Here is a 19,783-nt window from a genome sequence, read left to right on the forward strand (position 1 = left end):
ATAGTTAAAATCTTTTTGCTTACATAAAACAGGTTTCCTTAACAAAATACAAATAGCTTCTAATTCAATCAAATGGAAAACATTACTACAAGTTTTAATAATTTTAAATCTATTTAGATTATAACTGTTTGCCAGGTTGAATTATTAACCAAATCTTCTGCAATAGATGAACGTTTAGATGTATTAAAAACCTTGTCTGGTGTATCATCTTTTTTATCTGAAAAGCAAAAAATCTCTACACTCTTTGGTACATGCTCTTTTATCCTTTTCCGTCTGTAAGATTATGTAGATAGTTGTAAATCAAGTTTTATTGGATTAACAATAAGACTTTATGATTTCTTAGTTACTGTATAAGTTTGTAAAATCTAGTTACTTGTTAGCTTTATACTCTATTGATGAGAATCGCTCGAAAAATATCTTGTTTTATTGAAGTTGTGTGTCTTGTATATCTTATTATCTATATAAAACAGTATGAAATCACAAACATATATAAATTGTATAAGTAATATTGATAGTAGTACCATAATAAATATTAATTGAACATTAATTTACCAAAAAATATAAGAGCATTTAAAATTTTGTAACATTATTAATAAAAATAATTAAAGTTAGTTAGTAATTATTGATGTTGCTGTACAGTTAAACTGAAAACATTTTAGTTTAAATCTCAACATTTAAAACTATGCTTTTTGAGCAGCTCTCTTATATTTGTACAGAAAAAAATGCTTTTTAAATTATTAAGCTTAGTTTGTAATCATTAAACACAACAGTAGTTATCTTTAATAAGTTTATTTGTTCCACAGAAATGCACTTAATATAAAACAAATGAATACTGTGTCTTCAGAATTGAAAGACTATAGCATTATAAACCCTTCTGAAAATGCAGGTCAGTTTAATTGTATTTAAAATAATAAAAATGGAATTTATTTGCACTAGGTTAATTTTTTATCTTAATGACATGTATTAATTTTGTTTTTGTGTTGTTAAGCTATAAAGTTAAGACTTAGTTAGTGTTTTGTTATATTCTAAAGTTTAATTAGTAACAGTTATTATAAAATGCTTTATCAAACTAATCTATAATCTTAGTTTTATTTATTGCTAATATTATAAAGTTATTTATACATAATAAACTTTAAAAACTTTAAAAATATTAAAAAGAAAATTAACATTATCGATAAATAACATAAATCTATATTTACAGGGTTGCCACTTTACCTGGAAATCAGGAATTTAAAAAAAAAAACTAGAAAAACCTGGAACATTGAACAAAATCACTAAAAAAACCTGGTATTTTAACAATTTTCACAGGTTAAGTAGTAAAATTTCGATATGACTAAAAAAATCTATCATATAAATAAAAAAATTTGTCATCATCAAACATTTTTTTATTAAAAATAATATTTTAAGTAGCTTTACAGTATCTTTTCAATGTTTTTATACTATTTAATACAGTTTGAAATTTGGAAAATTTGGAATTTTTTTTGAAAAAACAAGTGGTATTAAACATTAATATAAGGAAGTCTAAAACTATAATATGTTAGCTTTAAAGTTACACTATTTCAAATGTTTTTGTATCGTTCATTAGGGAAAAAAGCTGCAAAAATTAATAATCTGTTAAAATATGATTAAGTTCACCTAATGTTTAATAGTTTTAAAGGTTTTTAAGTAAAAATAAGCAGATACAATAAAAAGCTTAATTGATTTTCTTATAAACAAGTTTATTTCTTTTTTATTTTAAGTTTAGCAGGGAGTTTATTTGTTAATATCTATTTCAAAGTTAAAAATTTTAGTAAATAAATTTTTATAGGTATCAATTTGCCAACAACAAATAAATTACATGAATATGAAAATAATGGGTAAGTGACTATAAAACATTAAAGGAAGTGTATGTGTTTAGAATACTCTTAGTTTTTAACTTTTTAGTATGTATTTAATAAAAAAATTAAATAGCCTTTTTTTGTATATAAAACAGTTTTCAACAAGTTAGAAACTAATTCAGCATCTTAATGTAAATAACCAAAAATTATAGTTTATATATAAAAATTTAGTAAAGCATGTTTAAAAAAGTCAAATAAATATGTGTAATGTGTATGCATATTATGATACTTATAAAAAATGAGACCTTAAAGTTTTCAGCTAAAAAGTTTCACCTATATAACATATCACAAAAACACCTTGTGTAAAATTTAGAACATTTGAAGAAACTTTAAATGATTTTATATCCAAAAAATTTCAATGGGGACTGGTCTCTTTTAAATAAAGTAACTTTTTCAGAAAGAGTCACTTTTGCACAAAGGGTCAATTTTTCACAACTGACAGTTTAACACAGGTGTCAATTTCACACAAGGAGTCATTTCTACATCAGTGTATGGTCAATTTTAGATATAGGGTCAGGGTTAGGATTTATGAAATTTTAAGTTAAATAGTATTGACCGTGTTACATTGATGCTATGCTAAAGTGCAAGTCCGTGCAAAAGTGACTCCAATCTTTAAATGACCAAAAAAAAAACCATGATTACAAACTAAGCTGTTCTTTAAAGTGTGAGCAAATTAGAAGCTTCGTTTTAATATTCTAAATTTATTATTTCTAAAGTTCAAAAGTTTACACTTAACATCAAGTAAATGCATTCAGTTGTTTATTTTAGAAAATATAATTTCCTTATTTAGCTTTATATATTCTTTTCTATATTAAACACTCAAAACTTCATATATGTTGTTTTAGTTTTTATTAAAAGAACCATTGCTTATTAAAGGGAACCTAGTTTGTCCATCAGATTCTGTAATAGTTATTTTTATTGTAATTTGCTTTAAATCTAACAATTTAAAGTTCTAAACTTAATTAGCACTAAGGAGATTTTTTAATATGTTCTTATTTTTACGGTTTATAATAAACAAAACAATGTTTCAACCCTATATTGACACAACTGATGATTTCTTATATCCCAATATAAGAGTGAGACATTGTTTTGTTTATAATAAACTGTAAAAACAGAAAATAGAATATAACAAAGTTTATTTAAAAAAATAAACATTATTTGTTATTTGTGACTGTGCTTAGCTTAATAACGTTTTAAAACCTATAAAAAAAAAGTGTATTAAATATACCAGATAGAAAATATACTTTAAAATATCTAGGCTTTCTAGTGGCTTAAATTTTTTTTTTTAAATAAACAGTGTTTTGTTTTCCACCATTGACTTATGTATCAAAATTCCTTAAATAGTGAAGATATCTAGTCTTAAAGTTTATCAATTATCATAAAAAAGTTTATAAAAAAATATATTTTTAAATAGTTTAGATATATATAGTTTTTTGATTTAAAAAACAGTTTTTTTAAGAAATGTAAAATATTAATAGTCATTGACTTATATATTACAATATTTGTAGTCCTGAATAAGTAGTTTAAAGAAAAAATTAGTGAAAAATGACAAAAAGTTACAATTTAGTATTAGAATTTGTTATACTATCTTTTTTTTCAATATATTTCCTACTACAATTTTTTTTTAGCTGTACCCACAGATAAATGCTTCAGATCTAAGGAGCTTAGTGCGTAGTGAATGATGGCAAAAACATCTCGTATTTGCTTTAGATATCCGAATTTTTCTAGTACTACCATTTATAATACTATTCTATTATTAAATATAGTTATCTTGATTGCTATGTTAAAAATCAAATAAGTTATCACTTCTAATTAGTTATAATTTTTTTTTTCAATTTACCAACACTTACATAGAATATTTCCTTGTTACAAAATTATAATAACTTGGTATGTAATAATATATAATAGTATGTTTTTACCAGGTATGAACACACAAGTTTAAAGCAATATCCTACAAATATATCAACTAGTTCTGCAAATGTTAGCCTATCTACACCTAATGCATCTTTCCCTCCAGAAAGCTATTTCCATACAACACCCATAAACAGCAGTAGCTCTTATTTTTCTGTTGCGGAGAATGTACTAAAAATTCAAAAACCTGAGTTGTGCCCTGAAAATACTTTTAAGGTTAAAATACTACATAATATAAAAATAATATCTAAAAGTACAAACTATTGAAACTTAAAAACCATAGTGAAATAGCGACATTTATTTGATAAAAATTTGCGTTACCTTTTATATAAAAGCTTTAAGTTTTAACATGTTATAAAAAATTTAAATCAATTTAATAAACTAACTTTTATAAAAAACTATTGATACAGACCCTATTTTTTAAACCAAAATTTTTTCAAGCAATTGTAAATTTGTTGTTGTTAAATTATGAATAATTAAACATTTTTATTTAACTATACTATTTTTTATGCCCACTTTGAAAACTCTCTTAAACCAAACATGTTTTTAATAACTGTTTAACATGTAAGAGACTTAAGAATAGTTATAAACTTATCTCTTATTTTAAAATTTAAGAGTATGCAACAGCCCGCCCCACGCCTTTGGAAAATGCCTGAAGATTTGCAAAGGAAAGAAAATTTACCAAAAGAAGTGGTGTGGATGGAGGCGTACAACGAGAAGTGTCGCGAGTGCCAGCGACTGAAGTTTGACTTGGAGGAAGAACAGAGCAAGGTGCAGCTACTTAAGGTTGGCTACTTAGATTTTTGCCGAAATTATTTCACATAGAAAGTAAAATATATATTTTTTAACTTCTGTAGTTTGACTTTAGTATGTTTTGGAAGTTTATGTATGTTTAATAGAAATTTAGTATACTCAGAATACTTTATATATTCGAGGAAATGGTAAGTAACATTTTTATTAGGATTTTTGTTGCTAGACTTACACAAAACTTTGACAATACATTTTAATTTATAAAATGTTGATTTGTATTATAGTTTTAAAGTGTAAAAATATATAAAGACTTCTGATTTTATATTATAAAACTATATAAATGTGATAATACATAAACTAGATAACAAATAATCTTAGTACATTTATCAAATGATATTTGAGTTTATTTAAGTAGACTTAAATAGTTTATAAGGAAGCAAAACTCTAATTTAAAATTTTATATTTTTAACCGATGTAAATATTTTATGGTTAAAATTTATTTACTGTAGAAGAATAAGATTATAACAGCTAAAAGTTACGATACATAATAAATAAAGTTAACTAACTACTATTCACAGTTCAATTATAGTATATTTGAGTACTTTTAAATATACTTTTAAATAACTTTTACTGAAGTTGTAGTTGATTGTTTTTGGTATCGTACTCAGTCTTAAACATTCAACTTAATTGCTTAAACTAGACTTAAACTTTAAAAGTGTTATTACATCAAATTTTAAACTTAGTTTTTATTTTAGAATTATTTAAATTTAAATTATTATTTTAATTATACTTAAATTAGAATTTTGTTCTATTTCAAGTAATCATTTAAAGTCTTTAAAATAACAAATATGTAAACTATGTTTTAACTTTACTTGTAACAATTTTATAAATGTTTTTTAAAGAATACATATCGAACTAATAACTATTAAATACGACAAACAGTAAAATCAAATTTAATATTGATGCATTTTTTTTTTTGCTACGGCCGTGAATTGATTAATTCTCATTTCTTAGTATACTTCGGTGTCTTATAGTGTTGCTTTTCTTTTTCGTTCAATATTTTTTATTTGAAAAATCGCCATTTGTCGCGGTCATTAGCAAACTTCTCAACTAATCAATGATTATATTCAAGCAATTTAGGTTTTGCTCGCAGGCGTCCTTGAAAAGTAAAGTTGAACAACTGCAGCTGCATTTGCCAACGACTACTTCGCTGTGCAACAAATACTTCAGAACTCGTTCGTCACCTATCTGGCTAAGAAGGCGAAGTCTGCGCTGGACTAGGCTAATGTATACAGTAGTAAGATCAATACTTCTCAACACTTCTTTACCGGTGATCTTTTGTTGCTAACCAATTCTAAAGATACGACTGAGGCATCGTAGGTGGAAGTTGTTACCAGAGTACTGCATACACAGGCAGAATAATCATTAGACTTTTTACAAACACAAAACGCAAATGGCAATTGTTAGCATATAGTATACCCCAACAAAGACAAAATGACATATAATTTACAAATCTAACACAAGTTTACTAATAATTGTTAAAATTAGTGTAATCATGCTTAGTAAAGTACTTTAAACGAAAATTTGTATTTTTGTACTTATTACAAAATATTCTAAATAGCCTTTTCAAAACTTAATTTTACAAGAGTAGTTATACATAAATTTCCTTTAAAAATTATCAAAAGTAAAGGTAGAGGAAATTGTTACAAAAAATCAGTAGTAGTTAAATTTCTTAAATAAAAGTTCGATTTTACTTAACATCGATTATTTGTTAATAATTGCAACAAAATTAAAAAGTTAGCATTCAGATAGATTGTTGGCTTTTCCCTTATGTAAAACAAATTTTAAAACAAGGATTGTAAAATGCACACTAAATGGTGATAAATTTAAAGTTTAAATTAAAGTAGCGTTTATAAATTATATGGGCAACTAGTAACCAGCAATATGTGTTTTTCGCAGCTTTCTACATATGATTAGGTGCGTAGTGGTCTATAAGTCTTAAAAACATTGCATTACCTCACTTTTGATTTCAATTTAATTAGATACTGTCGTATTAGTATTTAGTAGTGATGTACCGGACCCACAATTTCGGGTCTGGCCGGAACCGGATCCGGACTTTTTTTTTCAAATTAGAATCCGGCCGGAACCGGACCCGGACTTTTTTTTCAAATTAGGATCCGGCCGGAACCGGATCCGGACTTTTTTTTCAAATTAGAATCCGGCCGGATCCGGATATCAGAAAAAAATGGCAATATCCGGCCGGACCCGGATAGTGAGTCCGGTACATCACTAAGTATAAACTAGCCTGAGTCAGAATGAGGTTTTTCAAAATTGAAAAAAAGAACTTTAATCTAATAATAAGTAGAACAGCTAGCCACAAGGTTTACAAATTTATGTGTTATTTACAATTAAAAATCTGAAATCAAGTTCTTGAAAAAAATACACTAGAAAATTATAAAATATTGAAAACTGGATCAGCTCAAACTCATTCAAAATCTAAAATGAAACTAGCCTGATTTAAAAAAAAAACTAAACTAGCCTGAGGCAGTCCAAGATTTTCTAAAATTCCCAAAAATTTTCAAACTAGCAGGGTTGCCACTGTTTAAGTCAATAAAACTAGGTAGAGTGAGTATAAACAAGCCTGAGTCAGAATGAGGTTTTCAAAAACTGAAAAAAATACTTTAATCTAATAATCAGTAGAACAGCTAGCAAAGGTTGACAGTTCGGTAGTAAAGTTGTGGGCTGATTGTGGTACACTTAACTTATTAGTACTACCCATCATAATTAAATCCTACCTTATTTAATTAATATCTAACAAATACTAAATTCTAACTGAGACTACTTTCTATAATCAGACACGACAGTTTTGAGTGATGAATATTTTATATAAAACACAACAAGAAATACTAGCATATACAAAATTATTAATTACTTTGGTAACACTTTGAAAACTGGAAGCTGTTTAAATCTATATCAAAAAAATTAAAACAATAAATTAAAAATCCAAAAAAAACTTTTAGTAAGCAAGAAACTGTAAAATTTTTAATAAACTATTAAACTATAAACCTGGCTTAAATATTTAAACAATTAAACACCAGTTGAAATATTCACTTTTAAAACAAAACACTACTTACAATAAGCATTCACAAAAAGTTCAAGATATTTTGTTGCTTTAAGCTGCACACCAGACTAACTAACTGTTTACATATAAATTGCCTGTCATGTTCTGATGTATGTTTTGTTGCATCAGTATTTAGTTTGAAACATTTCGCATATGATTTTTATTGGCTCGTACATTCAACCGTATTAACTCTAAATATTCTCTGAGCTCAACTTTAAACAATAAATAATGCAAGTATTCATTCCAAAGTTTTCAATTTTACAACATATGTAAAGAGTTGCAATTCTGAAATGTTTATTTCATAGTTTAAATGTAAACAAATGTAGATTAGTCACGTGTACAAAATGAGCCAATCACGGTAGGTGTTTAATTTCAACTGACTTTAATGACTCTTATTAATTTTAAAAAAAGTTTTGAAAAAATATTTTCAGTATGCTCTTTTTTACTTACTAGATCAGGGTCTGGTCGGATCTCTGTTAGGATCCGGCTGGACCCGGATCCGGACTTTTTTTTCAAAATAGAATCCGGCCGGAACCGGATCCGGACTTTTTTTCAAATTAGAACCCGGCCGGATCCGGATATCAGACAAAAACGGCAATATCCGGCCGGACCCGGATAGTGAGTCCGGTACATTACTAGTATTTAGTCATCAAAATTTATTTAGTATACCAATAATAAACAAACATAGTTAGTAAAAGTTATAAAGTTATACAATTTTCACTAACAGCAGAAACAAAATTGGAAAAGAACTAATTAAATTAATCAATCACCATTATGATAAATCCCACCCTTGTTATACAATAAATTACCAGATTACAGTCAATTTGTTAAAGATAAAATTGAAATTTTCAAATCAAATATATTCCAACATTGAAAAATTTTCACACTGCATAACTTTACCAAGTTCCTCTATGAAGGTCTTAAGGAAAACTTTTTTGAAGACTATTATTTGATAAGGCTTAATAAAAACAGACAATACAACAAAGTTATACATAGACTCAACAAGCACAATATCTAACGCTAGTTACCAAAATCATAAAACAAACTTCATCAATTATAAAAACGATTTAGACAAAGATTTCTAAATTTACATCGAAGCTAAAAGTCACAGTACAATCAACAACTTAAAAAGTACTATACAGAACATAAACTAAACTAAACAGTTAACTCTACACCTTAGAAAATTTGAAATTAAAGTTAAATTATATAAAATAAAGATGACATAATCAAAAGTCAATTAAAAACTTCACAGATAAATTCTGACTTTTAGTTCCAAAATACACTTAAGAAGGGTAAACTTAAGTTTTTATTTATTGTTCTTTAATGAACATCCATACCTCCATAAATCATATATCTGCTTCTTAACGTGTGGTATCAACAACACATTTTGACAATGTGGGCGACAACGGAGAACAAAAAGCAATACTTGGGTCATCGGATCATGTTTAGAAATATACACATTAAAAATTTACGTTTCAAAGTATTTTAGTGAATTAAGGGTAAAAATTTAGACTTTATTATTTGCAGAAAAATTTCAGCTTAAATAATACATAATTTAATTAAAAACACGGACTCGTTTTCCCTGAAAAAAAAAAGTGGCCTTAAACATAAGAAAATAGCGTTACGTTAATTGCCGAAATTTTTTGATCCACTATAAAAATAGTTTTAAAAGTTTACCCGTTTTAACTATTTTTTGTTTAATATATAATATATGAATAATAATAAAAAATTAATAATGAATTGTGGTACGTTATTATATTTTTCTACGTAAAACTTCAAATTAAAACTTTACATTAAAATTTCATTAAAAAACTACCACATTTTATTTATTCAAAACAACTTGCGTTTAAAAGCGAATGTTATTTAAGTTAATTTTTTTTTTAATTTTTTTAAAAAATGTCGCTTGCAAAAGTATCTCCTCGTGCAAAAGTGACCCTCCGTGCAAAAGTGTCCCCTCGTGCAAAAGTTACCCTGCGTGCTAAAGTGACGCTCGTGCAAAAGAGTCGCCGTGAAAAAGTGTCCCTTCGTGCAAAAGTGACCCTTCGTGCAAAAGTGACCCTCGTGCAAAAGTGTCCCCTCGTGCAAAAGTGACGCTCGTGTAAAAGTGACCCGTTCCCATAATATATATTGACGAGTACAATTTACTGTGGTGAGCCTCTCTAGTGTATACATACAAGCAAGAAAAAATATACACACGTGTGTACTTTATATATTACTACGGTCAAGTTTGGTTATAACTAAAATAACTGATCAATAAAATTACATTGAATAGTTTTAAGAGAATAGTCATAAGCTTTTTATTTTAGAGATATATTAAAAACAAACTCTTTTGATTGTACCACATTGTGTTTAATTTTTTTAGTAGTATTAAACTTTATTTTCTAAAGTGAACTATTGAGTTTCTAATTATTACTTCAATTTTCTTAAAGATTAGACTATATTTAAACTTTAGTACCATGAAAATTTATACTATCCTTTTTGATACTTATAGAAATAATTTTTGGTACTTATACTAGTTCTTTAAATTTAACTTAAGATATATTAGAAATCAATGGATGTTACTTTTCCCAACAGATCGATTTTAAAAAGCAGAGTCAATCGGAAGCTTTGATAGTTAGTAAGAAATTTTCAAATGAAAAAAAACAGCAAATTAAATTATTGCAAGTTGAAAATATTGATTTAAAAGAAAAGTACAAGCAATTACAAGATAAACTTGACTTACAATATGTTTGTTAATTGATATTTTCTAGCAATACGTTTTTTGTTGTTTTCATACCTACAAGTTTAAAAAATGTATATTTCTACATTCACTAAAAACTAAATATTTTGTGTACAATTAACAAAAGTTTTTATTTTGTTTTTACAAACTTTAAATAAATTTTGCCTTAGAAATTAAAAATTTAATATTGTTAGATTTAATATATGTAATTTTTTTTAAAGTTTAGATGTTTTATTTATAAGTTGTTGTTTAAGTATATACATATAACTATATGACTAATTTGTTTTTGTTGTCTTGGAAAAAAAGAAACCCTGTTAAACTCGTATTAAATGTATAAAGAAAAGCTTTTTTTTTAGAAATCATTTGAAAAACAAGCAGAAAGTTACGAGTTTCAAATAAAAAATACAAGTCAAGAAAAAGAAAAACTGGAAGAAGTATTGCAAACTAAAGTTTGTATAATCTATTTTTAATGCATACTTTCATCATTTTAAATTTTCCATTAATTTTTTTCATTAAGAAGATTTATGAGTGCTCTATCAAATTTTCGTTTATTTTCTAGAAAGTTTATATATTTTTCAAAGCTAGCCTAATAAATAACCACTATCTTCATTTTTTTGATTTAATTAGAAACTTCATACGTTTTTTAAACAGTATATTAAAACTCGTCTTGCATCCTAGTTTTTTTTTTGTTACAGTAGGTAATGATGCTTTTGTACAAACTAAGCAACAATACACTATTTTTTTAATCAAACAACAGATTTTTATGGTTTATTTTTATCTTAAATTTCTTATTTTTTAAGTTTAGTGAAAACTAAATATTTTTTATCCATATCAGGAAGCGCATTTTATTGCAACAATAAAGAAATTCGAGGAAGGACGATGTTCACAAAAGTCGGCTGAAAATGTTCAACAGCTCCAAAGTCGTTTGTTAGAGTTGGAAGATGAACTGCGGCGTGAAAAGGAAATTAATATTTTGCAACTCCAAAAGGCAATGGAGTATCAGAGAGTTTCTGGTTTGCCCATGGAAAACTGCATTGTTTCTTCCAAGTACTTGCGTTTGAAGTCAAAATGTACACTTTTTAAACCTTATTTTAATTAATAAGTACAGTAACCTCTCGCTTATTTACGCACATTGTGTCCACAGAAAAATTGCGTAAAGATACGAGAGATCGTAAAGATACGAGAGGTACCAAATATACTAACTAGAATTGCTATTTTTTGATATTGCTTTTAGTTAAAAGCAGACTAGGGACTTTCCTACTTTTAACAACTTGTTTACTTTATTTATATATATGAAAATAAAAGATAAAACTATACATATATTAAAAAAAAAAGATTTAAGTTTATAAAAATAATAATACTTGTAGAAAAATTTTACTAATTTTGATAATAAGTAGATTTTATCTTTATCCTTATTTATATGTGACTTATTTGATACTTAACATTTATATTCTATTCTACTTAGCAAACTCAATTTATAATTAAGCATGTGTTTACAATTAAGAAATCGTTGGTGTCTATATTAATATTGTTTTCTATAGCCTTTTACAAAAATATGCATTTGGTGCTGTAATGGATTTCTTCTTTTGAACAAAAATATATAAAATATAAGAAAAATGTTTAATAAAAAGTGGTGATATTACAACAATTTTTTTTTTATTTGACCTTTGCCCACATAAGGATAAACTTGTCTTGCATTGCATTGTATTGAAGATGTGTTAATGGATATTTTGATAAACCTAATTTGTGCAGTATTAAAAAAAATAATAATTTGAAATTTTTAGAACTCTAAAATGCGTAACTAAGTGAGAGTGCGTAACGTCACGAGTGCGTAAAGATGCGAGAGGTTACTGTATATGATTTTATTATTAAAAAAGTTGCAATATACTAGTTATATGTGTTTTGTTAGTTAAGTTGTTAATAACCTAAAAAAAGCTTTACTTTCATATAGTAGTTAATAAGATGTATGTAAAATCACAGTAATTTCGAGCAACCCTCTACGTTGGATTCTACAGCCACTTCTGTACATACAAAGACCGTATCATCAGTGGTAATTACATCGTTGTTGCAACAAATGACTGATTTGAACGTTGAGTTGCTTGAAATTAAAAGGAGAGCTGAAGTGCAAAACAAACTTATTGCTGATTTGTTTAAGTATCCTGATCTGAAAACGTTTCTTAAAAAAGAACCAAAGTTTTCAATAGGTTTAGTTTTCCCTATTGTTTTTAATGTTCATATGTCTTTACAGTTATGTTTTAATTATCAAAATACTTTAATTATTCTCATAAAGTTCATGTCACTATTTATTTACTTATTTCAATAATTTATTATATTATACAATTAAATATGCAGTTGTTTTTGTTATGACCTCTTTTATTTTACAATTTAAGATTAGGCTATTTTTTCCACAGTTTAGAGCTTAAAAAGATTGCTGAATATTTCATTATTTATTAGTTTAAGTGTTTAATTTTTTTTAAGAAGAAATATAGTTCTTTGTTTTATATCAATAAAAAAGTGTTCTTCTTTAAGTTTGCAGTTCTTTAAATTAGTCTAAAAACATTTCAGACATATTTTAAAAGTTGAATAAAAAAATTAAATATTTTGTAATTATCCCTTATACTAGTCTTAAATTATACAAAACTAAAAAGCTTTAATTTTTATTGTAATTTATTTAGAAATATGGTGTTTGAATTAATGAAATTTTAATAGTTGTAAATAAATTAATTTACATTATATAAAAGTATAAAGTTTTTTTATATAACGTAATATTATCTACTTCAATAACACAGGGTTGCCACTTTACCTGGAAAAACCTTGAAAAACCTAGAATTCGACAATTTAGGCAAAAATAACCTGGTAAAACCTGGAATTTGAGTAATTTTGAAAAAAACATGGAAAAACCTGGAATTTTGATCAAAAAACCTGGAATTTTTAATAATTTTAATATTTTCAGTACTAAAATTTCAATTTTGACACAAAAAATCTATCATATAAATAATATTTTTTGTCATCATCAAATTTTTTTTAACGAGTGGCAACCCCGATAACATGAAAAAAATTGTCTAAAAGTATAGATTTTAGTTGAAAAAATCTATTAATAAGCTTGTTGTGCTAAACTGAAATTTTTGTTTGAATCAAATTCAATGCTAGTAATTAATTTTTGTATCTCAGTTACAGATTTTAGTTATTAAAATACGTTTTATTAAATCTTAAAGTTTATTTAATTAATTTTCAATTATTTAAAAATAATTCTACAAAGTTTCTAAAAAACTCTTTATGTGTTTGCCCTTTTAAAAAATTAAATGTACGCTATTGAATAAAAAAAGCTTTAGCAATATCAAAAGAGAAAACTTTTTCATTTTTAACTTCATGTTTAACTATTTGAGCAAAAAAAAGTGACTAAAATGTTTTACGAATTTTATTGTACTGCCTAACATAACAGTTGTTTACACACTTTTTTATTCAGTGATAACGTTTTTATTAGAATGTAAACATTTGTAGGTTACTGGTCTAATTTACAATAAAGGTTTCTGTGCTCTAAAAACTTATTTCAAAATTATAGATGCTGCATTAAACGAAATGAATACTTCTACATCAAACATATCTGGACAGTTTTCAACTTTAAGTACTATGGACAATAGGTGTTGATTTTTGTGTACTTTGACACAGAAAGGCTTTTTATTTATTATTTTACATTTTTTTGAATAGTATTTATATCATTTATCAAGGAACATTCATAAATACCTTACTTTCTTTTAGAAACTGTTTAAAACCAAAAAAAAATGTTAAGGATAGATTTTAATTTGATACATTAACGGAAAAAGCTAGTATTTTTTAGTTTGGCAATCGAATCTTTTATATATTATTACTACTTTTTATATCGTTTAATACTTAAATTTTAAAGTTCATTTATTTATTTACAGACAAATACTTGATGAAAGTTCTGTAAACGAGGACTCTGTTTCATTAGTTCCAAGTGTTATAAGGTTTGTTTTTTTTCATCTTTAACGTAAAATATGTCGTAAGACTGGAATTGTAAACTACAGAAAAATTCACAACCCTGCAAGTGACAGTGAAGAAGCTGTTCAACCAACAACTAGTCATCACGAAATTAGTTTCGAAAATTCGCAAGCTGCTGATGAGGCTTTTGGAAACTTGAGAAAACAAGCGGAAAATATAAATGGACCACAAAGTCCTGATGAACAAAGTAAAAATAAATAACTACAGTCTATACTATAAATTTATAAGTTTTAAATTGAGAAAAAATTTGTTACAGATTTTAATTTCAAGTTTATTGGTGTAGACTGTTTAAAAATTTATTACTATTTTCTTATTTATATCAACTTACAAGGTGGCAAAGATCAAGGAATTAAAAAATATAAAATGAAATAATTGTATATCCAAGAATTTTGATCAATTTCTTTATTAATCCTTGAATTTCCTTTAACTTTGGAGTTATATAAAAACACTATTGTACATCCACTATTGTAAATATTAAGTTAAGCATAAATCAGATAATAAAAAAGATTAAAACAAAAGTTTACTTAGTTTATTACTTTACAATTGTTTCACGTTTGCACGATGATCACAAATAAATAAACTGCTAAATGACATTGGATATTTACTATATATAGTATTGGTTTAGTAATTAGGCATTTAAGTTGTTTAAATAGAATTAAAGATTGTATTTAGTAATTGAGTTTAAGTTAGATAACAAGCTTTTAAGATCAACGTATAAAACAACAGCAATAAAAAAATAAAAACTCAAAATATAAAAAACAAATTACAAAACTACGTTTAAAAACAAAGTTAGGTAAATTAAAGTTAGAGTTAGACAAATAAGATTTCAAATGCTGTATTGAAAAGTGTTTGCATTTTTGGACTAATTCAGACCTCAAGTTTATTTAATGTTGTCTGTAAATGCAATTCTAATCATCTCTAGGTTACAAAGAGTACATATTTTGCCTGGTTTATCTTGATTTGTGGAGTGGAGAATCTTTAATTTTTGTATTCTTTTATTTCTTTAATTTTAGTTGTCATCTTAAATTTTTGGATAAATCTGCTTAGTTTTGTACTTTCTCTGTTTGTTTTGTATCTTAAGGACTGCATGTGTTCTTAGTATTTTTTATTAAATTGTCTCCCTGTGGACCTAATGTACATCATCTTCTAATTTTTATAGCCGACTGTTGCTCCAAATACTCTTTGGTGAGACACTTCCCGCTCACGGGACAGTTATCTTTTGATATGCCATTGCAAGACTTGTTATCACCATTTGGTTTTTTATTCCAGTTTTTAAGACTTTCATGATTGTGTATTATGATTTCTTCCTCCAAATTGTACATACATGAATACGAAACTTTTATTTTGTTTCCTTTTATAGATGTATAGATGGTCTATTCATTATTTTCATTCAATTTTATTTGTTTTCTTTATTTTTTTTTCTTTTCACTCATTTTTAATATTGTTCATAATTTGTTCATTTTTCATTATCTTAACAATTAAATTTTCATTGTATAAAACCATAAGAAAAGTTTCACAATAGTTTAGAAATTTATCTTTTTTTTTGCATATTTTTATTTTATCTACCAGATAAGTTTTACAGCACAAATTTTCATTTAGTTTTTAAGATATACATGATCAAAGTAGTGAGTTCAAGAGGTTTCGAATGTTCAAGCTTGAAAAAAAAAATTCTTCAAGTTTACAAAGTTTAAACTTAACTGAAAACTTAAATTTGTTTTTAGAAATTTTAGTAGCTTAAAGGTAATTTATTACTTAGAACATATAATAGGTAATTAACAAGTAAAATAGTTATATCGAATTGTAATTTAGTATTAAATGTTTTGCTAGTTATTAGCTATCTAAATCCGGCTGGATTTTAATTAGAAAAAAAGATCTACAACTGGCCAGATTTTTGTTGTAAAAAAGACCCGGCTTTAATAGACCTTTACTTAAAGCTGACTTAAATTGGTATGTCATTTTGTGTAGATAGAAAGTGTTTAGTTCATTTCATTAAGTAAATGTACTTAAAAACAAGATATAATAAACTTGATGTATTTTATGAAATAATCTACAGATTTTAAATAAATACTTTATTAGTACATTAATAAATCTAAATAAATAACAAAGCATAAAAGGTTAGTATTACCAGCAGGATATGAAAATTGTTATATTATAACTGTAAGTAGTCAACAGAAAAAAAATATGAGAAAATTTGTTCTTAAAATGTTTAAGGAAATTTGAAAAATTTAAAAATGAGGTAGAGTTAGAACATCTTGAAAAATTCCTACAATGTTTTATCCAACCTGTTTGAACCATTCAGATTTTTTAGCAACACTTTAAATTGATTTAATGATTATCATAGATGTACAACCCTCTCAAACAAGCACAAGTCGCAAAAAGTTTGTAAAGCTCAACCTCAAATCTCTTAACAACAAATCCAACCATCAAAAACTTCCGTCTAACCGATCTGGACAAATTATAGCACAACCAAGTGATGCAGAGCAACAAGTTTACAGCCCAGCAATTGGTCGCAGTGGAAGTCATCTGCACGCGAAATGGCCTAAAACCCAATCAACTATCAGGACCCGAGTCAAAAGTACTTCTACAGTTGAAAATAGATCTCAATATCTGGGTACTAACCAAAATTCCTTTAACCAGGTATTTTTTTTAATTAAAAGTATGCAGTAGATTAATATTCTTCAAAGGTTTTTTTTGTTGACAAAAGTTTAAATACGTTAAAGCTAAAAAGGTTATAGCTGCTCTGATGGGTTTGTATAGGTAAATTTAAGAAATAAAAACTAATTAATAAACTATTGTTTTAGTTTTTGTACGCAATTTACTTCTTTTTTAATGACCTTTAAAAACTGCATGTTATTTATTTATCCCGAATCACTTAACTACCATTAACTTAGAGCATTTTTTCAGGATACTTTAACAAACGATAGTGACCTCATAATAGAATGTCCGGTATGCCCTCACAAGTTTCTCCCTGACGATACTGAGCAAGAGCGGAGCCACCACGTCAATTCCCATTACGACAACGACGAAGAAGATTATGACGTCATTGAAAGTGACGCTGAGCACCATTTTGACAACATCAACCAAAACTTCTAATTTACACTTTTATTTACATTATTAACCTGTTTAGATTTTTACTTAAATATGTTTAAAGTGTTTTAAATGTTAGTATATCAGTTTCATTTAATTATTTTTGCTAACTAGAGGAAAATTGTGTAAATTTTCCAAATAATTATTATTGAATTTTTCTTATTGTACTACATTTTAGATATTATGAATTTAACTTTTTTTTACATAAATTCTTTATTTAAAAAAGTTTTTAATGACAACGTCTAAAATACAGCCATCTTCCGCTTGAAAACGCACTTATAACACAACCAAAAATACTGTATACAAAAGAATACGAAGAAGTCCTGGTTTTAAATTTCATACGTTAAGCCTAATCAGATTATGTAAAAAATCAATGATATCAAAATCAAGATTATCAAAAATTCCCTTAAAAAATATAATTTCACTATAAGCATTCATTTTAGTGAAGTTACTAAAAGTGTAAAACGATTAGGTTAATTTTTAACTGTTCAAAATATAGATTTAATCGTTTGCTAACAAAAGATCCTAGTGAAACAAGTTTACTGGAATCTAAATAAAAACAAATTATACAGTAATCTTCCTTTATTGTACCAACATATGTTTCTGTGTGTTAATGAATCAACACACTTCAACTGGGTTCTGTAAAAAATAATTACTATAATGTAAGAATAGAAGCATATAATAAAGTATAGGTGTATACATGTTTTCAATCGTTTGCTAACAAAAGATCCTAGTGAAACAAGTTCACTTGAATATAAATAAAACAAGTATGCTTCTATTCTTTCACTACAGTAATTATTTTTTTTACAGAACCCAGTTGAAGTATGTTGATTCCTTAACACACAGAAACATATGTTGTTACAATAAAGGAAGATTACTGTATAATTTGTTTTTATTTAGATTATTTTTTATACATATTTTTTATTAGTTTTTAAATATAATATGTTTATTTTAAAATTTTAGTACATATAAATATTGTTTATTTATTGTAGTTATTCAATTTCTTATTTTAGAATTATTTTAAAAGTTTAAACTTCAAATGTTTGTAATGTTTTCAAAACAAAAAAAATTAATAAGATTTGAGATTAAGTCAGTATCTTGAAATATTAAAAAAATAAATTTTTACAGGAAAATTTAATTCATAAACCCGTTTATCCTTGATGGATAACATTACCATGTACGGCCAACTGACTCTCAATTGACCAGCTAATTAAACATGGGATAAGTAAAACAAAGAATATTTTCTTAATGAGGAGATACTGTTAGAGTTTTTAGGATTAAGTTAAAAATTGCAAGCTTTCATCTCCACACTTTTTCCTAAAAAGTGCGTATTCAAACGGAAGATAATTGTTTTTTTTAATTTTTCTAATAGAAAAGTTCATTAATCGCTGTAAAACGTAATTAATTCGCGTGGCAATTTTATGTAAAACATTCCTTAAGATAGTGTAAATTTAATTTTTCAGCGCTTCAAAGTTTATTAATGCCGAGTTTTAGTATAATTTTTTTTGCCTTATTGTAAATTATTGGTTATTAAGTTTAATATTTTTAATAAACTAAGTTTTGGAGACAAAAATAAAATCTTTTTTGAAAAACTAGTTAACGGTTTTTAAATAGTTTTTCTCATAGTTAGACTAATTTCGAAAAATATGTCTTGATAGGCTTGCAAATCAGTCTTATCAAACAAGAAGTAGAAATTACATTTATAAATATGAAACAGTATAAACAGTCGAATATGATAAAATTTTAATGATTGATACTATAGTTTCGATTGTTAAAAAAAAATTAGAAGAAGAACAAATATATTTTTATTTTCTCAAAAATAATTTTAAGCACGCTTAGTTTCGCTCAAAGAACTCGTCAGTGCATAAATGAAATAAAATCATGGAAAATAAATTTTTTATTGGTCAATTAGTTAATATTTAAGACAAAAACTAGAAAATACAAAACAAATTGTTACCTAGGACAAAATTCAAACACACAGTAGGGATGAAAAGAGGAAGTCAACGGTTATTGACTACTGAGAAATTATTTAAGTGAAAAAAATAGAGCTGGATATCTTGTTTCAAAAACTGGTTTGGTTATTTTATACTTTATGTATTTTAGAAGCCACATAAGTTAAAACGCAGCGAGTTAATGCTAACTTTCAGTTCAAAATAACTAGTTCTTCGAATTTTTGTCAATAGATGATATGCAAAAACTACACAAAGAGAACTTAAATATCGTAATTTATCTTTTAACCATTTTACTTACGTATGGTAGGCAAACTGCGGCCTGCGAGGTAAATTTCTACTAAAAACG

General features: G+C 26.0%; 1 protein-coding gene across 4 annotated transcripts; it reads left to right on the forward strand.

The window, feature by feature from the left end:
- The first annotated feature begins 807 nt into the window (after positions 1–807).
- Positions 808–18,991, forward strand: LOC145834173 (uncharacterized). Of its 4 annotated transcripts, none has more exons than XM_082941541.1 (13): positions 808–886; positions 1,808–1,856; positions 3,800–4,004; positions 4,404–4,574; positions 10,234–10,386; positions 10,735–10,827; positions 11,214–11,425; positions 12,359–12,582; positions 13,941–14,019; positions 14,302–14,364; positions 14,425–14,585; positions 16,740–17,035; positions 17,303–18,991. In XM_082941541.1, exons 1-13 carry the CDS (start codon positions 826–828, stop codon positions 17,489–17,491), a joined length of 1,956 nt encoding a protein of 651 aa, XP_082797667.1. In that variant the 5' UTR covers positions 808–825; the 3' UTR covers positions 17,492–18,991. The 4 variants fall into 4 exon arrangements, with proteins under 4 accessions (XP_082797667.1, XP_082797669.1, XP_082797668.1 ...); XM_082941543.1 differs by having other exon boundaries at positions 10,234–10,272; XM_082941542.1 differs by having other exon boundaries at positions 4,416–4,574.
- Positions 18,992–19,783: the final 792 nt, after the last annotated feature.

Source organism: Thalia democratica, chromosome 4 (genome assembly GCF_965202585.1).
Source record: "Thalia democratica chromosome 4, ktThaDemo2.hap1.1, whole genome shotgun sequence".
NCBI lineage: Eukaryota > Metazoa > Chordata > Thaliacea > Salpida > Salpidae > Thalia > Thalia democratica.

Bases quoted from the DNA above. Each gene is read 5' to 3' on its own strand.
- LOC145834173 (XM_082941541.1), top strand. From the start codon at position 826: ATGAATACTGTGTCTTCAGAATTGAAAGACTATAGCATTATAAACCCT. The intron at 4,005-4,403 runs GTTAAAATACTA...TTAAAATTTAAG, and splicing joins GCCCTGAAAATACTTTTAAG to AGTATGCAACAGCCCGCCCC. The intron at 17,036-17,302 runs GTATTTTTTTTA...GCATTTTTTCAG, and splicing joins ACCAAAATTCCTTTAACCAG to GATACTTTAACAAACGATAG.